The sequence below is a fragment of the Idiotropiscis lumnitzeri genome, chromosome 7, assembly GCF_059441095.1.
Source record: "Idiotropiscis lumnitzeri isolate Australia: NSW breed Sydney's pygmy pipehorse chromosome 7, RoL_Ilum_1.0, whole genome shotgun sequence".
Lineage (NCBI taxonomy): Eukaryota > Metazoa > Chordata > Actinopteri > Syngnathiformes > Syngnathidae > Idiotropiscis > Idiotropiscis lumnitzeri.
In genome coordinates, this window is record NC_142397.1 from 1,875,229 (window position 1) to 1,894,828 (window position 19,600).

General features: G+C 44.7%; 1 protein-coding gene across 1 annotated transcript; it reads left to right on the forward strand.

Annotated features, from left to right (window-relative positions):
- Positions 1-1,449: 1,449 nt before the first annotated feature.
- Positions 1,450-19,424, forward strand: urb1 (URB1 ribosome biogenesis homolog). Its single transcript, XM_088301289.1, has 39 exons — positions 1,450-1,674; positions 1,756-1,895; positions 1,964-2,115; positions 2,494-2,623; positions 2,778-2,874; positions 2,949-3,034; positions 3,264-3,389; positions 3,942-4,072; positions 4,145-4,340; positions 5,172-5,309; positions 6,052-6,213; positions 6,288-6,420; positions 6,746-6,868; positions 6,932-7,044; positions 7,265-7,372; positions 7,538-7,654; positions 7,723-7,861; positions 8,383-8,541; positions 8,636-8,835; positions 8,917-9,132; positions 9,210-9,395; positions 10,238-11,051; positions 11,946-12,147; positions 12,222-12,408; positions 12,577-12,635; positions 12,708-12,898; positions 12,989-13,099; positions 13,331-13,394; positions 13,472-13,640; positions 13,826-13,931; positions 14,002-14,162; positions 14,246-14,357; positions 15,423-15,529; positions 15,663-15,806; positions 16,010-16,119; positions 16,368-16,562; positions 16,629-16,870; positions 17,072-17,611; positions 18,166-19,424. Exons 1-39 carry the CDS (start codon positions 1,548-1,550, stop codon positions 18,342-18,344), a joined length of 6,672 nt encoding a protein of 2,223 aa, XP_088157415.1. The 5' UTR covers positions 1,450-1,547; the 3' UTR covers positions 18,345-19,424.
- Positions 19,425-19,600: the final 176 nt, after the last annotated feature.

The window sequence follows — 19,600 nt, forward strand, 5'->3', positions numbered from 1 at the left end:
AAATGCTCAACTAAAGTACAGAGACCTGAAAAATCTACCTCGGTAGAGCAATGAAATGTTTGCACTTCACGTTACTTCCCAGCAGTTCAAATGCGCGAGTAGAGCGGAAAACCTGCAAGCATCTCCACATCAGGGAGTTTGGGAGTTCTGTTCCAAATCTTAATGACTTTGACATCATAAACAAGATTGTGATTAATAACTTTGTAATCTTCTGCAAATATTTGCACATTTCAGCCTGCAGTACCTTCGAGGCAACTCCCTATTCGTTGTCATGCATGAGGTTTTACGGATTTGGAGGCTCATGCTGCTCTTTGCCAACGGAGGCTATATGTGAAATATATTTGGTTTAACCGTAATGAAATGTGCAATATGAATACATTTGCTCTCGCCTGGCTTTCGCCCCGACGCAGGCCTTAAAAATAGTTTGAGTTGGTTTGCGCGCCGCGGGCAGATGTGTTTTTATGGCATGCACAGCTGTGGGCTGTAACTCGCTCACTAGAATCGGGAGAAACAACTTAGACGATCGCAAATATACCAAATGCAAAGCCTCTCCGTGTAAGTTGCTTTGACTTTAAAATGCTGCCTGATTCCTGGAGTCATTTTTTTTTATAAATAAAGTTCTATGATATTAAAGTCATTGTACAGTATTGATTAAATTAAAATGATCAATGCAGTGTCTGATTGGATTCAATTTGAGGGATGAAGCGTGTTTTCCTCTGGGGCCTGGAAGGCTGCTGGATGTAGTTATGTGTGAGAGTGAGATTCATGCTGGCATTACAATCTCAAACTCGGCACAGTGAGCAAAAGTGACGCTTAGTGGTCGCAGGGATGAATGGCAACTTGGCCATTTCATTTTGTCCGAATTACATTCATTGAACAACGCGTGCTTTGATTGATTGATTGATTGATTGATTGATTGATTGATTGATTGATTGATTGATTGATTGATTTATTGATTGATTGATTGATTGATTGATTGATTAATTGATTGATTGATTGATTGATTGAGGAGAAGAGGCTCTGATGATGGATGGATGGATGGATGTATTACACGTAACTCAATCTTGCTTCTTATATTCTGCACCGAACCTTCGGTTTTATTTTTCATAAATCATGGAAATTCCTTGAACTTATATTAGATTTGATTTATTAATGATTTGTGAATGCAATTAAAATTTTACAATAATAAAGATAATTATGATAATAATAATAATAATAATGATGATGATAGTAATGATGATGATGATGCTGATGATGACGATAATAATAATAATAAATAATATTTATTTATTCATCTATTCATGTATTTATTTATTATTTTTACGATTTGCTCCTTTGGTGTTTTTGTCCACAAAACGTAAAATGTTTTCGTGATCGATTTGTCGACTTCCGTGCGGAACTCTCTGCAATTCGTCGGTGTTTCCGCCCGAGTAAGAATTCCGTCGGACGAGTTGTCTCTGTTTACACCGCAACGTGGATGGAAGTTCTCCTCTAATGACACTTGATTGAGATTTCATTTTTGTATAATTTGGTGTTGACATTTAAAAATGGATAAAAAGCGTCCGATTGAGGACGCGGCGGAGCCCAACGCGGCGTCCAAGAAACAAAAGATGACTGAGTTTAACGGAACTCTTTTTAAAAGCATGCTCAAGGATCCCACCACTGCCATGAAGGGTAAGTTAAGTCTTTTACTCAAATTTATTTTCAATCATTAGAGTACAAAGGAATTGATGTTTCTCTTTCTGTCGTCTCCAGGACTTCGGACGTTCATAACAACCGCCAAGAAGCTTCCATCATCCGACTTGTATGATGTGGTTGAAGGTTACGTTAAAATCTCCATGGAGTGTTCAGAAATATTCAAATTGCTGGAAGGAGATATGCAAACAGAGAGCGAGGTGACTTGCACTTTATATCCTAGGTCCTAAATGAAAGTCTCATAATTGAATCTCCGCTGTATGTGCAGCTGGTGGTGATCTTCGAGAGTCTGGAGATGATTCTCCTGAGAACTGCCAGTGACCTGTCCCACTTCAACATGGTGGGCAACGCCATTGTGAAAAAGATCGTTTCTGGCCACATGAAGATGATTCATGGCTGCTTTCATTCGGAAAATCACAGGTTTGTCGCTTGAGCAAGCTGCATGAAGGCAGGAATGGCTTTGTTTTAAAGGTGATCTGTTAAGCATTCAGGAAAACAATCCACTGGTGTTTTGATAACATTTTTGCGTCATGTCGTGAATTGTGACTATTGTAGCCTGAAAACGAACCATGTTAATCGGGAACATGGTGGAGACAAACCATTAGCTTTTGTTGGCTAGCTTGCGTATCTTCACCCAGTCTAGCTTCATGGGGAGAGAAACTCAGGGTGGTGCCAATAATGATTAATTCACAATTGGGTAAAATAGCAAATGGCTTGCTCACCCCCATGTTTCCAGAAATAAGCAGCTCGCAAAAGATGTTACTGTAGATGATATAATAATCGCATTTGTTCCCACAGATTAGTTCGTCAGTGCCTGAGCCTCCTGTCGGCTTCCATATCTCAAGGACCTGAAGCTGCCAGAGAGATCTTCGGTAACATTTACATGAGCAAGTCCCTCACTGGGATGGCCAGGAGGAAAGATAAGAAGGTGAAAAGACTCAAAAAGCTATCTGCTCCAAAAGTATTGGAACAGCGTGGCCATTTACGTTCTTGTGGCTGTGGACTGAAAATGTTTGGGTTTAAAATCGAAATGTAGTTCAGCGGAGGACGGCAGTGCACTTCTTCTTCTTTCCTTTTCCCAGGGAGGACCCGACATTCGCATGGCTTTCATCCAGTTTGCCCTCTCCTTTTTGGTGTCAGGGGACAACGTAACAGTTGGGCATATACTAGAGGTCAAAGGTAAGCTTGGAGTAATAATCTGCAAGGAATTTCTTTTCCAGGCATGTTGCTAATGTGTTCATGTGTCGTGACAGAGCTTCTGCCCGAGATTCTAAGCACGGGGCTGAAAGAGGACAGGATATCCGTAGTCAATCTGATTTTGTCCACACTGAAGACTAGAGTAAGCAAAAGTTCATCTCGTTCAATACATACATTGCATATGAAAAGTTTACAATCGAAACATCACTCGTATTTTCTCTGATGGAGGCAGCACTTCATCACCAAGCCGCCGAATTGAAACCTGTCAATTAGTGTGCCGATCCATGCATGTGGCGCAAGCAAGCTGGCGTTTGATTTTTCTCTCGATTGTCCATTTCTTGATGACGTTTCTGCGTTTCGTTTCGTTGCAGGTTGTGTTAAATAAAGCCATCAGCAAAACGCAAAAGGTGCGCTTTTTCACAGCCGCGGTGTTGGCCAACATCGCGGCGCTGTATAAATGGAACGGGATGAAGGACGCCACCACAGATGAGAACAAAGTGAGTTTTTTGAGATGATGGTCCGAAACAACGGTCACTTTTCATGTCACCACTGATCCAATTTACGAAATTTTTAACCCGACTCAACTGTTTTTAGAAAGCAAAAGTAAGTCGTACAACAACAAAAAACAGAACATATTAATAATGAAGACAATAAAAAGCGCAAAAACAAGTAGGTAAGTCTCATGCTGAGTTAAAAGCCAAGCAGTATTTCGGACCAACTGGCGACGCTTGATGGAGGATTACAAACCAAGAGCGGTGACTTAGCAATTTCTTTGCTTTGTGTTGCGAGGCAAACGCTATCTTTTCAATTCCAAGCAAGTTCTCTTCAATTTCCTATCGGCTGCCAGGATGGCCGAGTGGTCTAAGGCGCCGCGTTCAGGACCCAGTCTCCCCAGGAGGCTTGGGTTCGAATCTCGAATTTCCCCATTGTGGGACTAATAAAGGGAATATTATCATTGCCATGGAAACTTTCCGATTTGGAATATTTCCAAAATCTTCAATTCCTATGAAAGTCAAGTTCTTGTCTGAATGACATTTCTTCGTTAAAAGGTGGAGGATGAGTCGGAGAATGCTGGGATATCGCTGGTGCGGGAGATGGCTCACAGTTTCCTTCTCGACTTGTGTTGCTCCCGAAAGTACGGCATCAGCTTCCATGATCCCAGCATCGGCACGGCGGGCAGGCAAGTGTCACGTTTTCCGATCCGCGTGAGCGGAGGACACAGCGCTGGTAACGACCTCGGCTTTCTCCGCAGAGCCGGCAACATCGTGCTGCTTCAGTTCCTGGTGGGCCTGAAGCAGGCGGCAGAGGACCAGCTGGTGGCCGAGCTGGTGGTCCGCACGCTCAAAGCCAGTCCGGACGTCCTCACGCGATACTTCAAGGAGACGCAGTTCTCGTACTCGCCCCGCCTCAAAAGTGCCTGGCACGACAATGTCAGGCTGCTCAAGAAGGTGAAAATATACAGAGCAGAAAAGGAGAAAATGATGCACCCTAAAATTCTGTTTGGGGTATGCGGCAAAGTAATGTAAATAAAAATTGAAAACTTTGTGCGACCGGAAACTAAAGAGACAAAACTAAAAAGTAAATCAATAAAGAGAGTATACATTTTATTTCAGTTAATAAATACAGAATTATTTAAAAAAAAATATGATTCTGATTCTTTGTACATTTATATATTGTATTTATTGTACAAGATAAATAACCATTTCACATTGTTTATTATTGTAAATTTAATTCATTTCAAATTTAGTAGAATAAAGCATTTCATTAATATTGGGAGAGGCAATAATTCAGAAATTATTTAATGTACATTCGTTTAAAATTAGGAGTTTGCAAAACAAAAAAACTGTCAAATTGAGTCATTAAATTTCTTTAAAAAAAAACAAAGAAAGGAAATGAATGCATACTGTTTTTAGTATTAATACAGGAAAATAGGGAGGGGAAATGTAAACGGTAAATTAATAGAAAAAAGGATTTTCTAATGTTTCAACAAATGCGTTGACAATTTAAATCATCAATCAAATCATTTTAATGTTGTAAAAACTTACATTTAAGAAAAATATTTAGGATTTTCCCGTATTTTTTCCAAATCATTTATTCATTACTTTTAAGTAGTGCTGTCAAGTGATTATTTTTTTTAACTAATTAATCACAATTAATCCTGATTAATCACATTTTTCAACTACTATTTTTTGCGAAGCTTATAACACCCCTCATGATGAGTGCCGTGTTTGTTTTGTTGACTAACATCTTCAAGATCATTGTTGCTCCTTCCTCGTCAGATCTACGAGGCCCAGCCGGATATCCGTGTTCTGTTCCAAAGCAGCGAGCTGGTTCCTCTCCCTCGCCTACTTTCCATGATCACGGTGATCTCGCTGCCTCCCGTCTGCAACAAAACCTTCTTCACGCAGGGCCTCAATGTAAGCGTGACACCACACTGGCAGTACACGAAAGAAACGTTGGAAAATGTTCTGGTATTTAAAAGTTAAATATAACTGAATGTAGGGTTGAGTGATTTCAGGAAAAAATTCTATTGAGATTTTTCTGACAGATATTGAGATTTCGATTTTAATGTATGATTGACAGCAACATTTTCAAACATGACAGAAAATGCCATTTAACCATTAAAAACAAAAGCTATTATTGTAATAATGCCAGGAAAGCGTACGTTTTTTTTTTTTGGTAAATCATTTGGGCGCTGGTTAGTGTGACCTGCTTCGTAAGCGTAGGGTAAGAGAGCCCTTTAAAAAAAAACACACAGCTTTGGACGAACTCAAAATCCTGTTGTCTGAAATCGAGATTTCGGTCCCTAAACGATAAATCGATTAAGCCTTCACTGATTTTTTTCATTGGGAAAATGGCCTTGGTGCCATGAATTTGGTTGAAAGTTGGGCCATGCACAAGACACCACTAGAGGGAGCCTGCGTCCCAAACTGACTGAACACTAGTGATGGGTAACTGAAGCTTCAAATCGCTGAAGCTTCAAATCGGCTTCATGAACCAGCTGTCGTATTTTTGGACTCCAGTAGTATCTCTTCAACATTGTGCTGAAGGCTCACGGACTTGCCATTTCTTAAACCCTTTATTTAAAGCAACAGTGCCACCTACAGGACTCAAAAATACAACAACTTTCATGACCCCTTGTCTCCTTTTTTCGTTTAGTTTGCCAACACAGCGGTGCAACTCACCACCTTCAACATGATAAGCTTCATGTTGAAGAAAGCCCACAAGAACTTGGAGTTCCTCGTGGCCCACCGCTCAGACGTGTGCACGCCGGACATGATGGCCGACCTGGTGCAGCAGTACAGAGAAATGCTTTGCAAGGTGAACACAATAAGATGTCATTTGAATACCTTCCAACTGAGCTTGGATTTTTGAAATCATTTTGCTTTTGCTAGATTTTGCCAGATATGACGAGCGTCATTTCAAAGTGGCAGTCGCTCAGCAAGAAGGACAAAGGTGAAGGAAGTAAGGAAAACAAGGAAGCGAGGGCGCAACGGACGGATAAGGAAGACCAAGCCAGTTTATTAGGTACATTTGCAATGGATGTTTTTATTTCATTTTATTTTTACATTTTTTGGGGGGTTAATTGTCACAACCCGTCCACGAAACCTGGAAAATAATGACCAACAGAGAGAGACAAAACAGCAAAGTCTGCCAATTTAGCCCTAGCATGAACCTGGAAAAAAAATTCAAGGCATCTTTTCGGGGTCTTTTAAAAGTCACCTTGAAAAGTCTGAAATTCAGCTTTCTTGGATTGAAAATAAAAATAAAGATTAAAAAGAAAGTCCTTTATGTGGACACCCCTCGTTCTTATTGGATCCTCAAAATTAAGCGATCCAAATATGTCTTGCAGCTCCTGAGACACCCGAGGTCATCCTGCTCAAAGCGCTCATCCTGCAGGTCGTCTGTCTCTACCAAAAAGTTGTGCCGCACTTGGTCACTCAGTGCAAGTTTGACTTCAGCAAGCTCCTCAAAGGTAATGCCGCTTATTTTTAAAGTGTTGTCGGAACGGCAGTCACCTTCTTTTTCTTTTCTCAAGGCATTGTGACAGAAGGAGGCGTGAACGAGGAGGTTGCCCCCGTCTTGCAGCATCAAATACTGCAGCTGGCCTTAGACCTTCCTGCCAGCAAGTTCTCGTGGTTCCGTCTTCAGGTAAGAAGAACATGAAAAGGAGGACATATTACGCATCCTCAGTCAGTTGACTTAAGAACATGTCTGTGGCATACTTTCATCAAAATGACTCCAAGCATCAATTAAAATTCATTAAAATCATGTTTTTTGGGTGCTACAAAACATTTTTAAAATACTTTCTGCCAAATTTGTGCCCCTCACCACGTTCTCATCTTTTGGTTCTGTCTTTCTCTATCCACAGGAAGCAGAAGATACCGACGAGAAGTCCGTGCTCTATCTGCTCCTCAAGATGTTCGTCGGCAGCCGCTGCGGCCAACTCAAGACTTCCACTCGAATGCTGGTTCTTAAAGTAAGGCTCCCAAAATATATCTGGTACGTCTCCTGCGATTGGCTGGCTTCCAATGCAGGGTGTACTCGACTTCTCGACCACGTCAGCTGTGATTGGCTGGATGATAATGTGGACTCGTGTTCGAGAACATTTTGTCCCGGCAATCCTGTGTTGCGTTGTGCGCAGGTGTTGAAGGACAGCGGCGTGTTTGAGTACACTTGGACTGAGCTTGAACTCTGGCTGGACCGGCTGGACCGAGTCGAGCCCGGCCAACAAGAGACGGTCATCCAATTCTTGGAGAAGGTGAGTGAGCGCATCTGAATGCTCACGGTGTCGTCATTGGGAATAAATGATCCATTTCCTCTTTCTAGGTGTTCGTCAAGCTCGTGTGCCAATCGCACACGTACACCGATAAAGTCGCCAGCATGGTGCAGGAGGCGGCGTACCAGCAGTCCAACTTGGGCGGCCAGGAGGGAGACGCCGCCAGTGTGTGCGTGTCCCACATCGACGGTAAGCCGAGTTTGTCTCTTGCGTGTGACCTTCTCTGACCTCGCACTCTCGGTTTACGCACTCTTAGCCTCAAATCTTAAGTTATTAAACCCACCTTTTGGCATTTCACAATAATGAGCGAAAACAGGCACATTTATTCAGCAAAGCAGACAAGCAAAAAGCGAGGCTAGCTGTTAGCTTGTCTCATAATTCTATTACATCGCCGTTGCAAATTCTTTTCATTGCTCGGTAACGTGCCATGACAAATAACGACATCTTGAATGAGTTCACGTTGATCCTACAGACAAACCATGAAATAAACTAATTAATTAAATAAATCGTTAAAAATACCGTTCCCGCAAACTTTGAAACACATAAACGCCTGTGTAAATGTTGTCATTTTCATTTAAGGGTGCAATCGTTTTTGTTGCGTGAATTTTTGGAGGCAACAATCAGAGTGAGAGAAAACGTTCCAATTTGGGCGCGATTGTCAATTTGCGTTAAGTTGGTGTTAAGCGCATTCACTCTCTCTCTGTCGCCAGATGTCCTGGACATGCTCGACGTCATCATGGAGGGCAGCGAAGGCGACGCTGACGAGTTTGGGCCACCTCTGAGCGAGGACCTTGTTGTTCAGACCTTCCCTTTCAGCGTGGCCGTCCCGGCCGCTCTGGAGGCCCGCAACAAACTTGCTCCAGACAAAGGTAGGAAAGTACTTCCTTGAGGAAATTATTGGGATGAGTTCCAACCTGTCTCTCAAAATGTGAATCACGTGTGTGTGTGTGTTACCTCGTGCAGCGGCTGTGTTTGAGTACCTGTCGTCCGTGCTGTGTGACGTCCTGCACAGCCAGCGCGAGCCGCTGCCGCTGTGTTTGTGTCTGTTGCAGTACGACAAAGAGCTGGCTTCCTCCGAGCCGCCCGTTTCTGCGCACGTTTCCGTCGTGCAGCTTCATCACTATTACTACAAGTGGCTGACGCAGCCGTGTAGATCAGAGATGGTCAGTTTTATGTCGTTGTGGGGCCCTAATGAAGCTGCTAGTGCATCTTCTCCTTTTTTTTTTCTTTTCTTGTTCTTACAGTTGAAATCATCAGAAGGTCATCCAACGAAAGCGTCAACGCCATCCTTCACGGCTTTAATGAAAGCAACATTCCTGGACGGCTTGAGTTCCGTGCTGGAGGACACCTTCAGGACAAAGGTGGAGGTCGCCATGGGTTCCATGTCGGTCGCTGAGCATCCGCTTTCCGTCAAGCAGATTTTACTCTACATCAAATTGGCAGTGGACAACTTTGGCACGGTAAGAGAGCGCAAAAAAAAAAAACCCGCGCTTTCCGGTAATGACGCTCATTCTCGTTACTCATTTCGTGTGCACAGTTTCCAAAAAACACGGGCTCGGCTATTTTGAAGAGCTTGATGCAAATACTCCAAGATCTGGTGTTCAAGCTACAAAACTGGCAGATGCCCTCGGACCCTCAGCCCACAGAACAGAACAACCAAGATGGATCGGACCTCTTCCTGGACATGACGCAGACGTCCACTGCGGAGGCCGACAAAAAGGAGGTCAGGAGATTTCAGATTTTGGGGGGGATGTGCATGATCGATTGAACGTGGATTTTGTTTCGACCTAAAGTGAAGTAGAAGTGGCTGCTAAGCTATAGAGAAGGGCGATTATGGCTGAAGACTATCGTGATGTCAAATCGGTCGATATCGATATCTATCGGGGGGGGGGAAATGACTATTGAAAATAAAAAAAACGGACAAATGGGTGAATTCTGATTAGTTTTATTTTAAAATGTACCATTTAACTCTCAAAATGAACTAGAAAAAAGTCAAACACTGTTCAGTTTAAATGGAATCCACAATTATTTAAACAAGCCGCCTTGTTCAAGGCTCGGACTATTAACTATGCGTGTGCCTCAAATTGTATTTCCTAAATGGGAGGGAGTTTGATGACGAGTTGGGCCGATAGTCGATAATTTATCAATACCATTTTCTATTGATATCAATCACCTTGCTATCGCGATACATATCGATGGCGAATTATCGGCGCAGCCTACGAAGCTGTATACAACATACACTCGATTTATCCTTCTCATTCACTGGTTCTGCTGTGGTGTCAAGATCCAGTCCCGGAGGGCCGCTTTCTTGCATGCTTTCAATCTCTTCCCCCTGCTCGTTTGAATGAGGTGTGTTGCAGCCGGGAGAGATGGAAAACATTCGGGAAACCGGCCCTCGACAACTGGAGTTTGACACCCCTGATTTAAATTTTTTTCCCAAAGCAAAACCTGTCAGAGTATATCTGGCTCTTCGCGTCATTCAATTCAAGTCAGCGGTTCACAAACTTGAGTCCTGCCACATGGACGTGCGCTAGAGCCCATGTTGACTGTAGTTCATGCTTTTAGATCCTTCGCTCAGCCCTGAGCGCCATCTTCAAGCATCCCTGCGTGGAGGCGTGGTATTTGTCTCTGGAACTGGCCAACCTGCCCCCGCACTCTCTGAACGCCGTCCGACTGAAGCACATGTGCGCTCAGCTGAGCGATGACATCACCACCCTGTTGAAGATGAGTGCCGCCACCCTGCACGAGCTGGGTCACACGGAGCTACTCGCGCCCTACACTGGTGCGATCGAGAAAGCCGTGCAAAGGGAGCTCCTAGAGACCAGTTCGCAGACTCCCAAAAGGCAGTCCAGGCCTTTCCAGGCGCTCCTGTCTTTACACGGCTACATGGAGCCCTCCAAAGTGAGAGATGTGGTGTCCGCCTTATTGCTCCTCCCGCAGGAGAGGCTCGTTACTGCGCAAGGCGAGCTGAGTGTCTACGGCCAGGCCACGCTGCAGATTCTCACCGAGAATCAAGCCCGGGACGACGGCATGGTCCTGTCGCACGCTCACCTGGGCGGCCTGGGCACGCTTCTGCTGTCCTGCTCCAGCCCGGCGCTGGAGGCCTTCCTGCTCCAGACGCTGTCGGACGAGCCCGGAAGTGCCCGGCTGGTCCACTCCGACGTGCTGCGGCACTGCCTTCGTCATCCTCTCCGTGACTCTCTGGCCGTCGCGGGCCTGCTGGTGAGAAACTGCTCCACGCATCGTCTCTGTTTTGAGACGTGGTGTCTTCAGCCGGATAACATCAAGAACATGACCGACACGGTGGACAACTTCCTCCCGCTTGTCAGAGAATATTTGCTGGTGGCGACGAGTGAGGATCCGGCCACGCCCAAAGACGGTTCGTATTAAAACAGTAACAGAATGTACGCTTGTTGGCTCGTTTATTACAGTATTTTCCGGACTAGAAGTCTCAACTTTTTTCCTCAATTTTGTTCCGTGCGGCTAATCCAGCGGTGCGGCTTTTCTTTTGGATTTTTCTTTCACCACTAGCGGCGCTCTATAGTTCAGAATCCGTACTGTTCTAATAAATGGCTGCAAGTACAATTAACCTGCGTAAAACGGAATAAAAGGGCTGCATATTTGTGAGCAAACTGGAACATAATCATAATTTCATGATATAATATAGTACACAGTTTGACATTTTTTAAATTATTTGTTTGACGTCATTAAAAAATACTGTGGTGCAAACTGTAAAACTGCTGACAAAACTGCTGTAAAATTGTCAAAGCAATCTGAATCCAGATTGTGGATGTCGTAAAAATATCATTTTAGCATGAAGATTAACATCCAATTTCCAAGTTTGATTCTGATCTGATTCAAATTTGTCACGAAAACAAGATCATTCTGAAATCTGAACCAATCCAGTTTGGGTTAGAATTTGTGTGCACAGTCAAAAGATGTAATATGAAACATGGTTGAGTCCAGATCTGTTCAAAAGTGGTAGTTTAGTCAATTCAGTTTAATGTAAAACCAAATTGAATCTGGATCGTAATAATCAAAATTATTTGTTTGTCTACAATGTCAATTTAACATGAAAAACAAATGTATCAACTAATTAACATGCTTGTATGGATTTTCCCAAATTTCGTGCAATTAAATAAAAAATTTAAATTGGAGCCTTATCCAAATCTGATCCAGATTGGCGATTCAGTACTAATGTAAATGTACAGTGCTACATCATCTTCAACTTTGTTGTGCTTATGTCAAACTGTATCTTGATATATTTTTGCAGTTCAGCAAAAGGTTTTAAATGCCCTGAAAAAGAATCTCCTGTCCAAGTGGATCCAGTCTGCTCTGGGAGACGTGACAGAAGCTGCCAACGTGGTTGAAACTTTGGCGGCTCTAATCAAAGTTTCTGCGGACGTCGAAGACATCAGGGACAACTTGATGAAAAATCTGCCGGATGCCTTGCAGAACGCAGACTGTTTTGAAAGGTCACTTTTACGACACATTTCCAAATCATCGGGCTTGGAACGTGTCCAAATTTTGGAGAGTTTATCCCTGTCAGGTGGCAGCTGGTGGACGTCATCACGGAGAAGCTGTCGGATTGCCCTGAAGAAGAAGTAGCCTGGAGGAAGCGCATCACCGCATCTGCACTCAAGTGTCTGATTGCTTCATACGGTCGCACCAAAGATCAGACCATAGTCATCCCCAGCCAAGAACACGGCGTCTTGGAAAGACTGCAGAAGCTCATCGTAGGTTGACAAACGAATGACCCTCAGGCTGATAGATAGAAAGATTGTGAGAGTGAGAGTGAGAGTGAGTGAGAGAGAGTGAGTGAGAGTGAGATTGTGAGTGTGAGTAAGTGAGCGAGGAGAGCGAGAGATGCTTTTGGAGTTTGAACACATGTCATCTCTGTGCAGACGTCACCTGACGACATCGCTGCAACCGACTGGAACGCTTTTGTGAAGAATGGACTGAAGTGAGCGAATCGCTAGATATTGCCGCATTTCTTTTCCATGAAATCTGACTTACTGTGTGACGTTCTCTGCAGGTGGCGCTACAGGGATGAGAAGTTCCTCCACACCCTGAGGAGCCTTTTGGAAACGATGTACCGGCCCGCCGACATCGCCGATGGTCTCGTCCCGTTGGCCACCGTCCACATGATGACCAGCAGCCACTCTTTGTTCCTGCCCGCCATGTTGGAGTCTGACGACGACGATCCGAGCAGGAGTCAGGCTAAAGGTGCGCAAAGATCTTCGCAATGACAGAAAGATGGAAATCGGACTTTTCGATGAATAGGTGGACTTTTTTTTTGTTTGTTTTGCGCTTCAGAAGCTTTGGTGTCACTCCTTCTCTGTCTGGTGAGGAAATGTCCAGCTGTGTGCAACATGAATCATTTTTTGGTCCTTTTGGGAGCGTACGGAGCCACGCTCAGCAATACAGGTAATGTCGGACGAGGTTTAATCCAACTCGTCTTCCCGCTCCTTTTTCGAATATGTACGCTCTCATTTTAAATGTGACATCTTTTTTTTTGTGTGTGTAACTTTTCTATGTGTCGCTCTTCTTTCTTGTCATTTTCACTTCTTTGAAATAATGAATTTGAAAGTTTTTATACAATACAACAACAAATTGCGTGATGGTCTTTTTTTCATCGCATCTCATCTCTTTAAACAGATCAGACAATTCTGTTGCTCCTTCAAGAATACGAGAAAAATAATGTCAGTCTTCTCAAATTTCAGTGAGTGCCATTTTTTTTTTTTCTTCATATCACTAATTGCGCAGCCACGCTCACACTTTGGGAATTCCCTTCCACAGGTCCATTATTTGGGGGCCGGCAGCTTTGGAGCACCACAAAACCAGGAAGAGCTTGGGATCGTCTCTGTGGAAGCAGACCCAGTCGGATGAACTTTTGGCCTTGCTGAACGCTGACAAGATGCTCCGAACCGTCGCACACTTTCCGAAGCGGCGCAGGATTATCTCGCAGGTTTGCTTGGGAAATTGTTGCATTGCCACACTTTTTATTTTGAAAAAAAAAACGCTTACAGCGGGGATGGCCAGCTTCTAATTTGGAAGGGGGAGGGGGTGTATTATGAATCCAATCTCTTTTGGCAAAAAGGATCATTTCGCAATGGCTTTCCGTGTATTAAAAATAAATTTTCGGAACATCAGCAGGCAGAAAACGTGCGGCTGTTCTCCCTCAAAGCTGCGAACGACCTCAGCGGTTTATACGACCCGTGCTTCCTCCTCCCCCTCTTCAGCACCATTCTCCGACCAGGTGAGTGCAGCCCGCTCTCGCTTCTCTGGCCGCTCTTCTCGCGCGTTCACCGACACGCCTCCTGCGGCAGAGTCTGCGGTGGATTGCTTCAAGTTCGTCTCGAGCCACGCCCTCGGCCTGACCTTGGCGGCTTTGAGCAGCTACGACCCCAAGGTGCGGGCGGCGGCGTACCACGTGCTGAGCTGCTACTACCAGCACCTGGAGGCTGCACGCTTCAGAGAGAGGAGACAGGTAAAAAAAAAAAATAATTAAATGACATCATCTCAAAAGGTAAAAAAAAATAGAATGAGTGGTTGAATTGAACTGGCCAACAGCTGCTGTACCTGCTGGACATGGTGAAGAACGGAGTTCACCAACAGAATCAGCAGCTTTCTTTTGTCTTGACCACGTACATCAGCAAAGTGGCTCAGCAGATGCTCAGACCCGGTGGGTGACCTTCCGACAATTTTCAAACACGATAATCGCTTGCTATGCACGCAGGATAGGGGGTGGAAAAAATGCTCGGAATTGAAGCCGCAAAAGTTGATTCGACATTCCAATCCCAGTGATTCTGTTTTTAACTTATCATTAGTGGTGGACCAATTATCGTCTGGGCCCATTATCGGGGCCGACTTTAGGCATTTTGCCGATTTTCTTTTTTTTTCATTTTCTTTTTTTTTTATTTTTTTTTTTGCATCGCCCTTTTTCATAACGTTCAAGGCCAATAAATTATAAGACGGTTTATTTTTAACTCACTGCAGTACACTTCTCACTCTCTCTCTGCTGTGCTGGTGGCCCCGCCTGCAGAAGCAGATTGGCCCGCCCCCACAGCACCTTCTGATTGGTTCCTTGTGCAGTGGGTAGCAGCCAATCAGCAGTAAGCTGCCTGTTTGCTTTTTCACCTCGAGTCGCGCACACTTCCGGAGCAGAGGAAACTTTAAAGAGATGTTTGTTTTCATTGAACTAGAAGACATGCAGCTGAGCCTAGGAGCTCCGGGCATTTAACTTTTAAAGCTAAATTGTCTCTTCCTGAGAGCTAAAAAAAAAGCTTTAACATTTTGTAAATCACTAAAGTTGTTTAAAAACATCTGCTAAAAAGCATTTAAACTAAGTCAAGTTTTTGGCGTTTTTATTTTTCCAAATTCTGACACCATTCTACCCCTTTTTTCAACAAATGAAATGAAATATCGGTTATTGGGAAAAAAAAAAAGGCCTATGAGTCTCTCACTATCCATCACGTGACATTTATTCTGTCCTTTGTTCATCTTTGCCACCTTTCGACTTTGACAAGATCATGCTTCGTTGTAGTGTTAGCAATAAAGGATCTTCACCCAGCCTACCTGGCAAGTCATGGGTGGGAAAACAAAGTGTGGAGTACCGAATTCTGAATGCCTCGCCGACAGGCCAATCAAAGTTTGACTTGGCTGATCGAGTCAAGTTTCCTTCCTGGCCCGGCATGCACGATGCAGTCTGTTTTTGTGTAACTGATGTTTCCCCCTCTCGTTCCCTCAGAGGACTACATGTACGTGGTTCTGAATCGGTTCCTGCTGTCCCATCAGAGTTTGGACATGTGGAAGGTTCCCGGGTTCTTTAAGTTCTTCTACAGCTTTGACCTGGAGGTAACGCTCCGCTTTGCGTCACAAACAAACCCTGATGCGCTGATGTGTCCAGCGTTCAACCTTGATGTGATTATTTTTGCTTGGCGGGGTCAAGGGAAGTTGGACTGACTTTGTTTGTTTGCTTGTCCCGAAGCACAAGACCGAGCGAGAGTGGACCCTGAGCGTGCTGGAGGAAGGAATAAGTGACCGGTACTCCTACGACATTTGCAACCAGCAGTGCATCTTCCACAGCCTTCTCGGCTTTGCGAGCAGCCCCGTTTGTGACCAACACGCTCAGGTAGTTGACACCACGACTGCGGTTGGCGTAAAAACTAACGTTGTGCGGTGATTTGGATGCGACCAATCACGATTCTGTTTTGGTTGACCAATGACGACTGGAACCGGCGATTGGTCGGTTCCCTCGCCAAGTCGGACACGAGTGCTTTGCTGGCCATCGAATGAAATGTTTCGATGAAAAACTGACAAGACTTGTTCCTCCAGGCGCAGATTATCCGAGTGTTGTGTCAGGCGGCACGTGTAACCAGCGCAGCGTACAACCTGAGCAAAAGCGGCGGCCTTCTAACGTGGATCGTACAGATGGTTGAAAAAAGGTGAGCCTCGGCGTGTGGATCATTTGGTATTTCCTTCTTCAATCGAGCTTCTGAAATTCCCCCCCCCCCAAAAAAAATGGATCTTTGATGTCTCTTGCCGTCAATGGCAGTAAATGATTGAAGTGCTCCTTATGGCCGTGAAAATACATATTTGGGATGAAAGAACAAATGACACACAGATTCCCGGCCCAGAATTAACTCTCAAATTTGTTCACGTGATCGTTCACGTTCTTCATCATCACCCTCAGGAACCTGGACCAACATTCGCTCGGCTCCATCATTGAGCTGCTCCACGTGTTGTGGTTGACGAACCTCGGGAAGAAGGAGACCGCCATGATCCGAGGGGACACTTTCACGTCGGAACAAAAGACAGTCAAGTGTCTCCCGCTCACATTCATCAACGAATTCCTCTGCGTGGCTTTGGTCGTCAGCCGCCGCTTGAGGTAAACATCACGCTGACGTGAGAAGCCCATCGCGGGTCAAGGATGCTGATGTTTGTCGTCCGTCAGGTTGGGCGTGAAGGCCGCCCAGCTGGGCACATTACTGCGGACCCTCTCGTCCATACTCCAGCATCGGACGAGCGCGCTGTCCGTCGGCCAACGCGCCGAGCGGACGACGCTGCGAGCTCGGCCTCTGTCCTCGGCCGAGGCGCTCGCTCTGCTGCTGTGTTGGAGCGCCCTGTCTGGAGACGCGGCGCTCGTGGGCCACATACAGGCCTTGTGTGAAAAGCACAGAGTCAAAGAACTGTTGGGTGAGTGTTGGACGCCCGAGATTCTCTTGAAAGGTCCGTCTTGAAAATGTATCTGCAATTAAATTTTATAAAAGCAAGACTATATTTTAGATTTTCAAACAGTCGCCAATGACGACTTTCAGGTGTGTTGACAAGTCGAAAATAATGGGACAGGACCATCCAGTCTTCGTATTTCAGTGTTAACTATCATTTGTCCTACAGGAGGGTCCGTGAGGGACAAGACCCGGGCTAAAGGCTCCCAAACCCGCACACAAAAGGAGAAACCGTCAGACGGCGCCGAGTCAGAAGAACGACAGGAGAGTCTCGGAACCGAGTGCCGATCGTCTCTCGCCAGCATTTTGACGCACTGGCGTCCCGTGTTTGGCCTCGGCCAACCGCAAGCCACAGATAGTCCCAGTCCGCTGGCTGTGGACACGGCCCACCTGCTCGTCAAGTGGTCCCTCGGGTGCCTGGTGGAGGACTCGTACGACGACGAACGCTCAAAGAGCTTCTTGCGCTGGCTGGAAGAAAGCGTGATGGCGCACGAAGAGCTCGTGGATGCGCTGCTGCGGGATCCCGGTCCCAAGGCGGACTTGCTTCGTCTCTACCATCACGCCTGCCGCACGCCCACGGGGGAAACCTTCCGCTTGTTCACCCACGTCATGACGCGCTTGCTGGAGAGGCGAGGAACGCTTCCGGAAATGCATCGAGCGGTCATGTCTGCTTGCCGGCCAGAAGATAATCGAGATGAGTCGAAATGCGGTAAGGCTTGTTCCGCTCAGTTTTAACCCAAGGTGTTTAATTATTTGAAAATGTGAAATATTTTCTAATTTCTTCATGAATTGCATTCTTAAGTATTTCAATCAATATTTAATTGGCCATGACCAATATGGATTATTTGAGGTCAATTCCTATATTTAGTAGAACAAAATTCCGATAATCGATTAATCGGACGATTCATTAAAAATATATATAATAGATAACTTTGGTCCCTGAACGCTGAAAACAATAAACATATAAATTAGGTGTCAAAATGAGTATAGTAATGTGTAAAAATAAGAATAATTGGCAAAGAACTGCCCTGCAAAAAATCAACCGATATTAGCTGTTTTTTAAAGGAGCTAATATCGCCCCATTAGATCACCCAGCCCATTAATCGGGTGGGCTCTAATATTTCCATTTTAATATATTGATTGGCCAAAGACAGTCCAATTAAATTTCATACCGAAACATGACTCACTATCTGTTTGTAATATTTTAAACTTTTGGTCAGTTTGAGAGGTTAACTAAAACATCTTTGTTGTTTCCTTTCCTAGAAGCGGGCCTGTCCCTCCTGTCTTTGTACATCCACGAGGTTTGGGGCGGAGCCGACTCGCCAAACCTCTTCATGTCTCACGTCTCCATGGTGACCGCAGGCAGCCGTAAACGGACGAATAAAGCGCATGGATCGGCCGTCCGAGCCGTCTGTCACGACTTTTTAGCGTTGAAGACGTGAGCGCTACCAAATAATGTGCCATTCAGGTTCAAAGGCCACAAAACAATTTCAGTCGGCCATTTATTTGCATATTTTTTTTCCCACTTATTATTTTTGTATTCTCATACTAAACTGGATGAAGTGTTCCTCCTCTGACCTCTGCGTCTGTGTCCCCTGCAACGAAAAGAGACAGATGTGTCGTTTGCGTTTTCATGCATTTGATTATTATTGCACAGTGACTCCCCTCGATTCGCGGGTGACACGGACGGACGAGCTGTGCCGCCAAATAGAAAATAATTGAGGAATTGGGCTAATGACGCTAACATCAGCATTGCACATACAGTAGCAACGCATGCAGCGGTAGGCATATATTCTTTATCCTCCGGAAAATTTGCCGGTAGTCTTTTTCAGTGTCTTTGTATTATACTGCCCCCAGGTGGCCAAGACACTCACACCAGAAGGAGTCGCAACATCACATGGTATTGATAAATGAATCATAATGCACCAACTGTTTCATTCTTTGCATTATATTAAATTTTTACCAGAGTGTTATTTTTCTTGTTTTCAGCAAATAAGCGATAGATTCCCTAAAAGAATCCACGAATATTGGGGAGTTCACTGCGTTGATGAAAATGTGACTTTTTTTTTTTTTTTTTAACTCACACACGCCAAGTCATTCGCCGGCTGCCAGACATGAGATTCAAGGAGAGGAAGAGGAGCCCCACAAAGGCAGCCAGAGTGAGCCAACATGCAATAACGATAGAATCTGAAAAAGGTGCTGGATGAGGTCACGTGGAAAGAAGGAAAAGAAATAATGGAGCAGAGTGAGTGACTCACATTTGTTGTATTTCAACTTGCTTTGGTCCACAATCACCGGATCCACGTAGCCGTAATAATATTCCCATCCACTGAAAGCCACACCGGTGAAGTTGTCCATCGTGGTCTGATTTCCGAGTGATGAAGAAATGGAAACCAAGCCGCGCTCTCCCAGCAGAAAGTTGTCCTTGACTCTGCAAAAGAGGCGGGGTCCTATTATCACCATGTGTAGTTTAAAAAAATGTTTCATTTTTATCTTCTTATTAAAAATGCACAAAGATATTATTTCATTTGCAGGTTTTTCCTTGCATATAATCCTTCCTGACCTTTCATTAAATTGCATGTTCTTCATGCATGCTTATGTCCAGGCTTCCTTCATTTTAACCTACATTATTCCTTCCTTCCTTTCCTCCTTCATCATCCGTTTTTTGGGGGGGGCGTGCATCTCTACATTCATCCTT

What these genes read in the sequence shown, in the direction of transcription:
- urb1 (XM_088301289.1), top strand. Translation starts at nt 1,548, where the DNA reads ATGGATAAAAAGCGTCCGATTGAGGACGCGGCGGAGCCCAACGCGGCG. An exon ending in AGACCAAGCCAGTTTATTAG is followed by an intron (nt 6,421 to 6,745) that starts GTACATTTGCAA and finishes TATGTCTTGCAG; the next exon opens with CTCCTGAGACACCCGAGGTC. An exon ending in TCCGGCCACGCCCAAAGACG is followed by an intron (nt 11,052 to 11,945) that starts GTTCGTATTAAA and finishes ATATTTTTGCAG; the next exon opens with TTCAGCAAAAGGTTTTAAAT.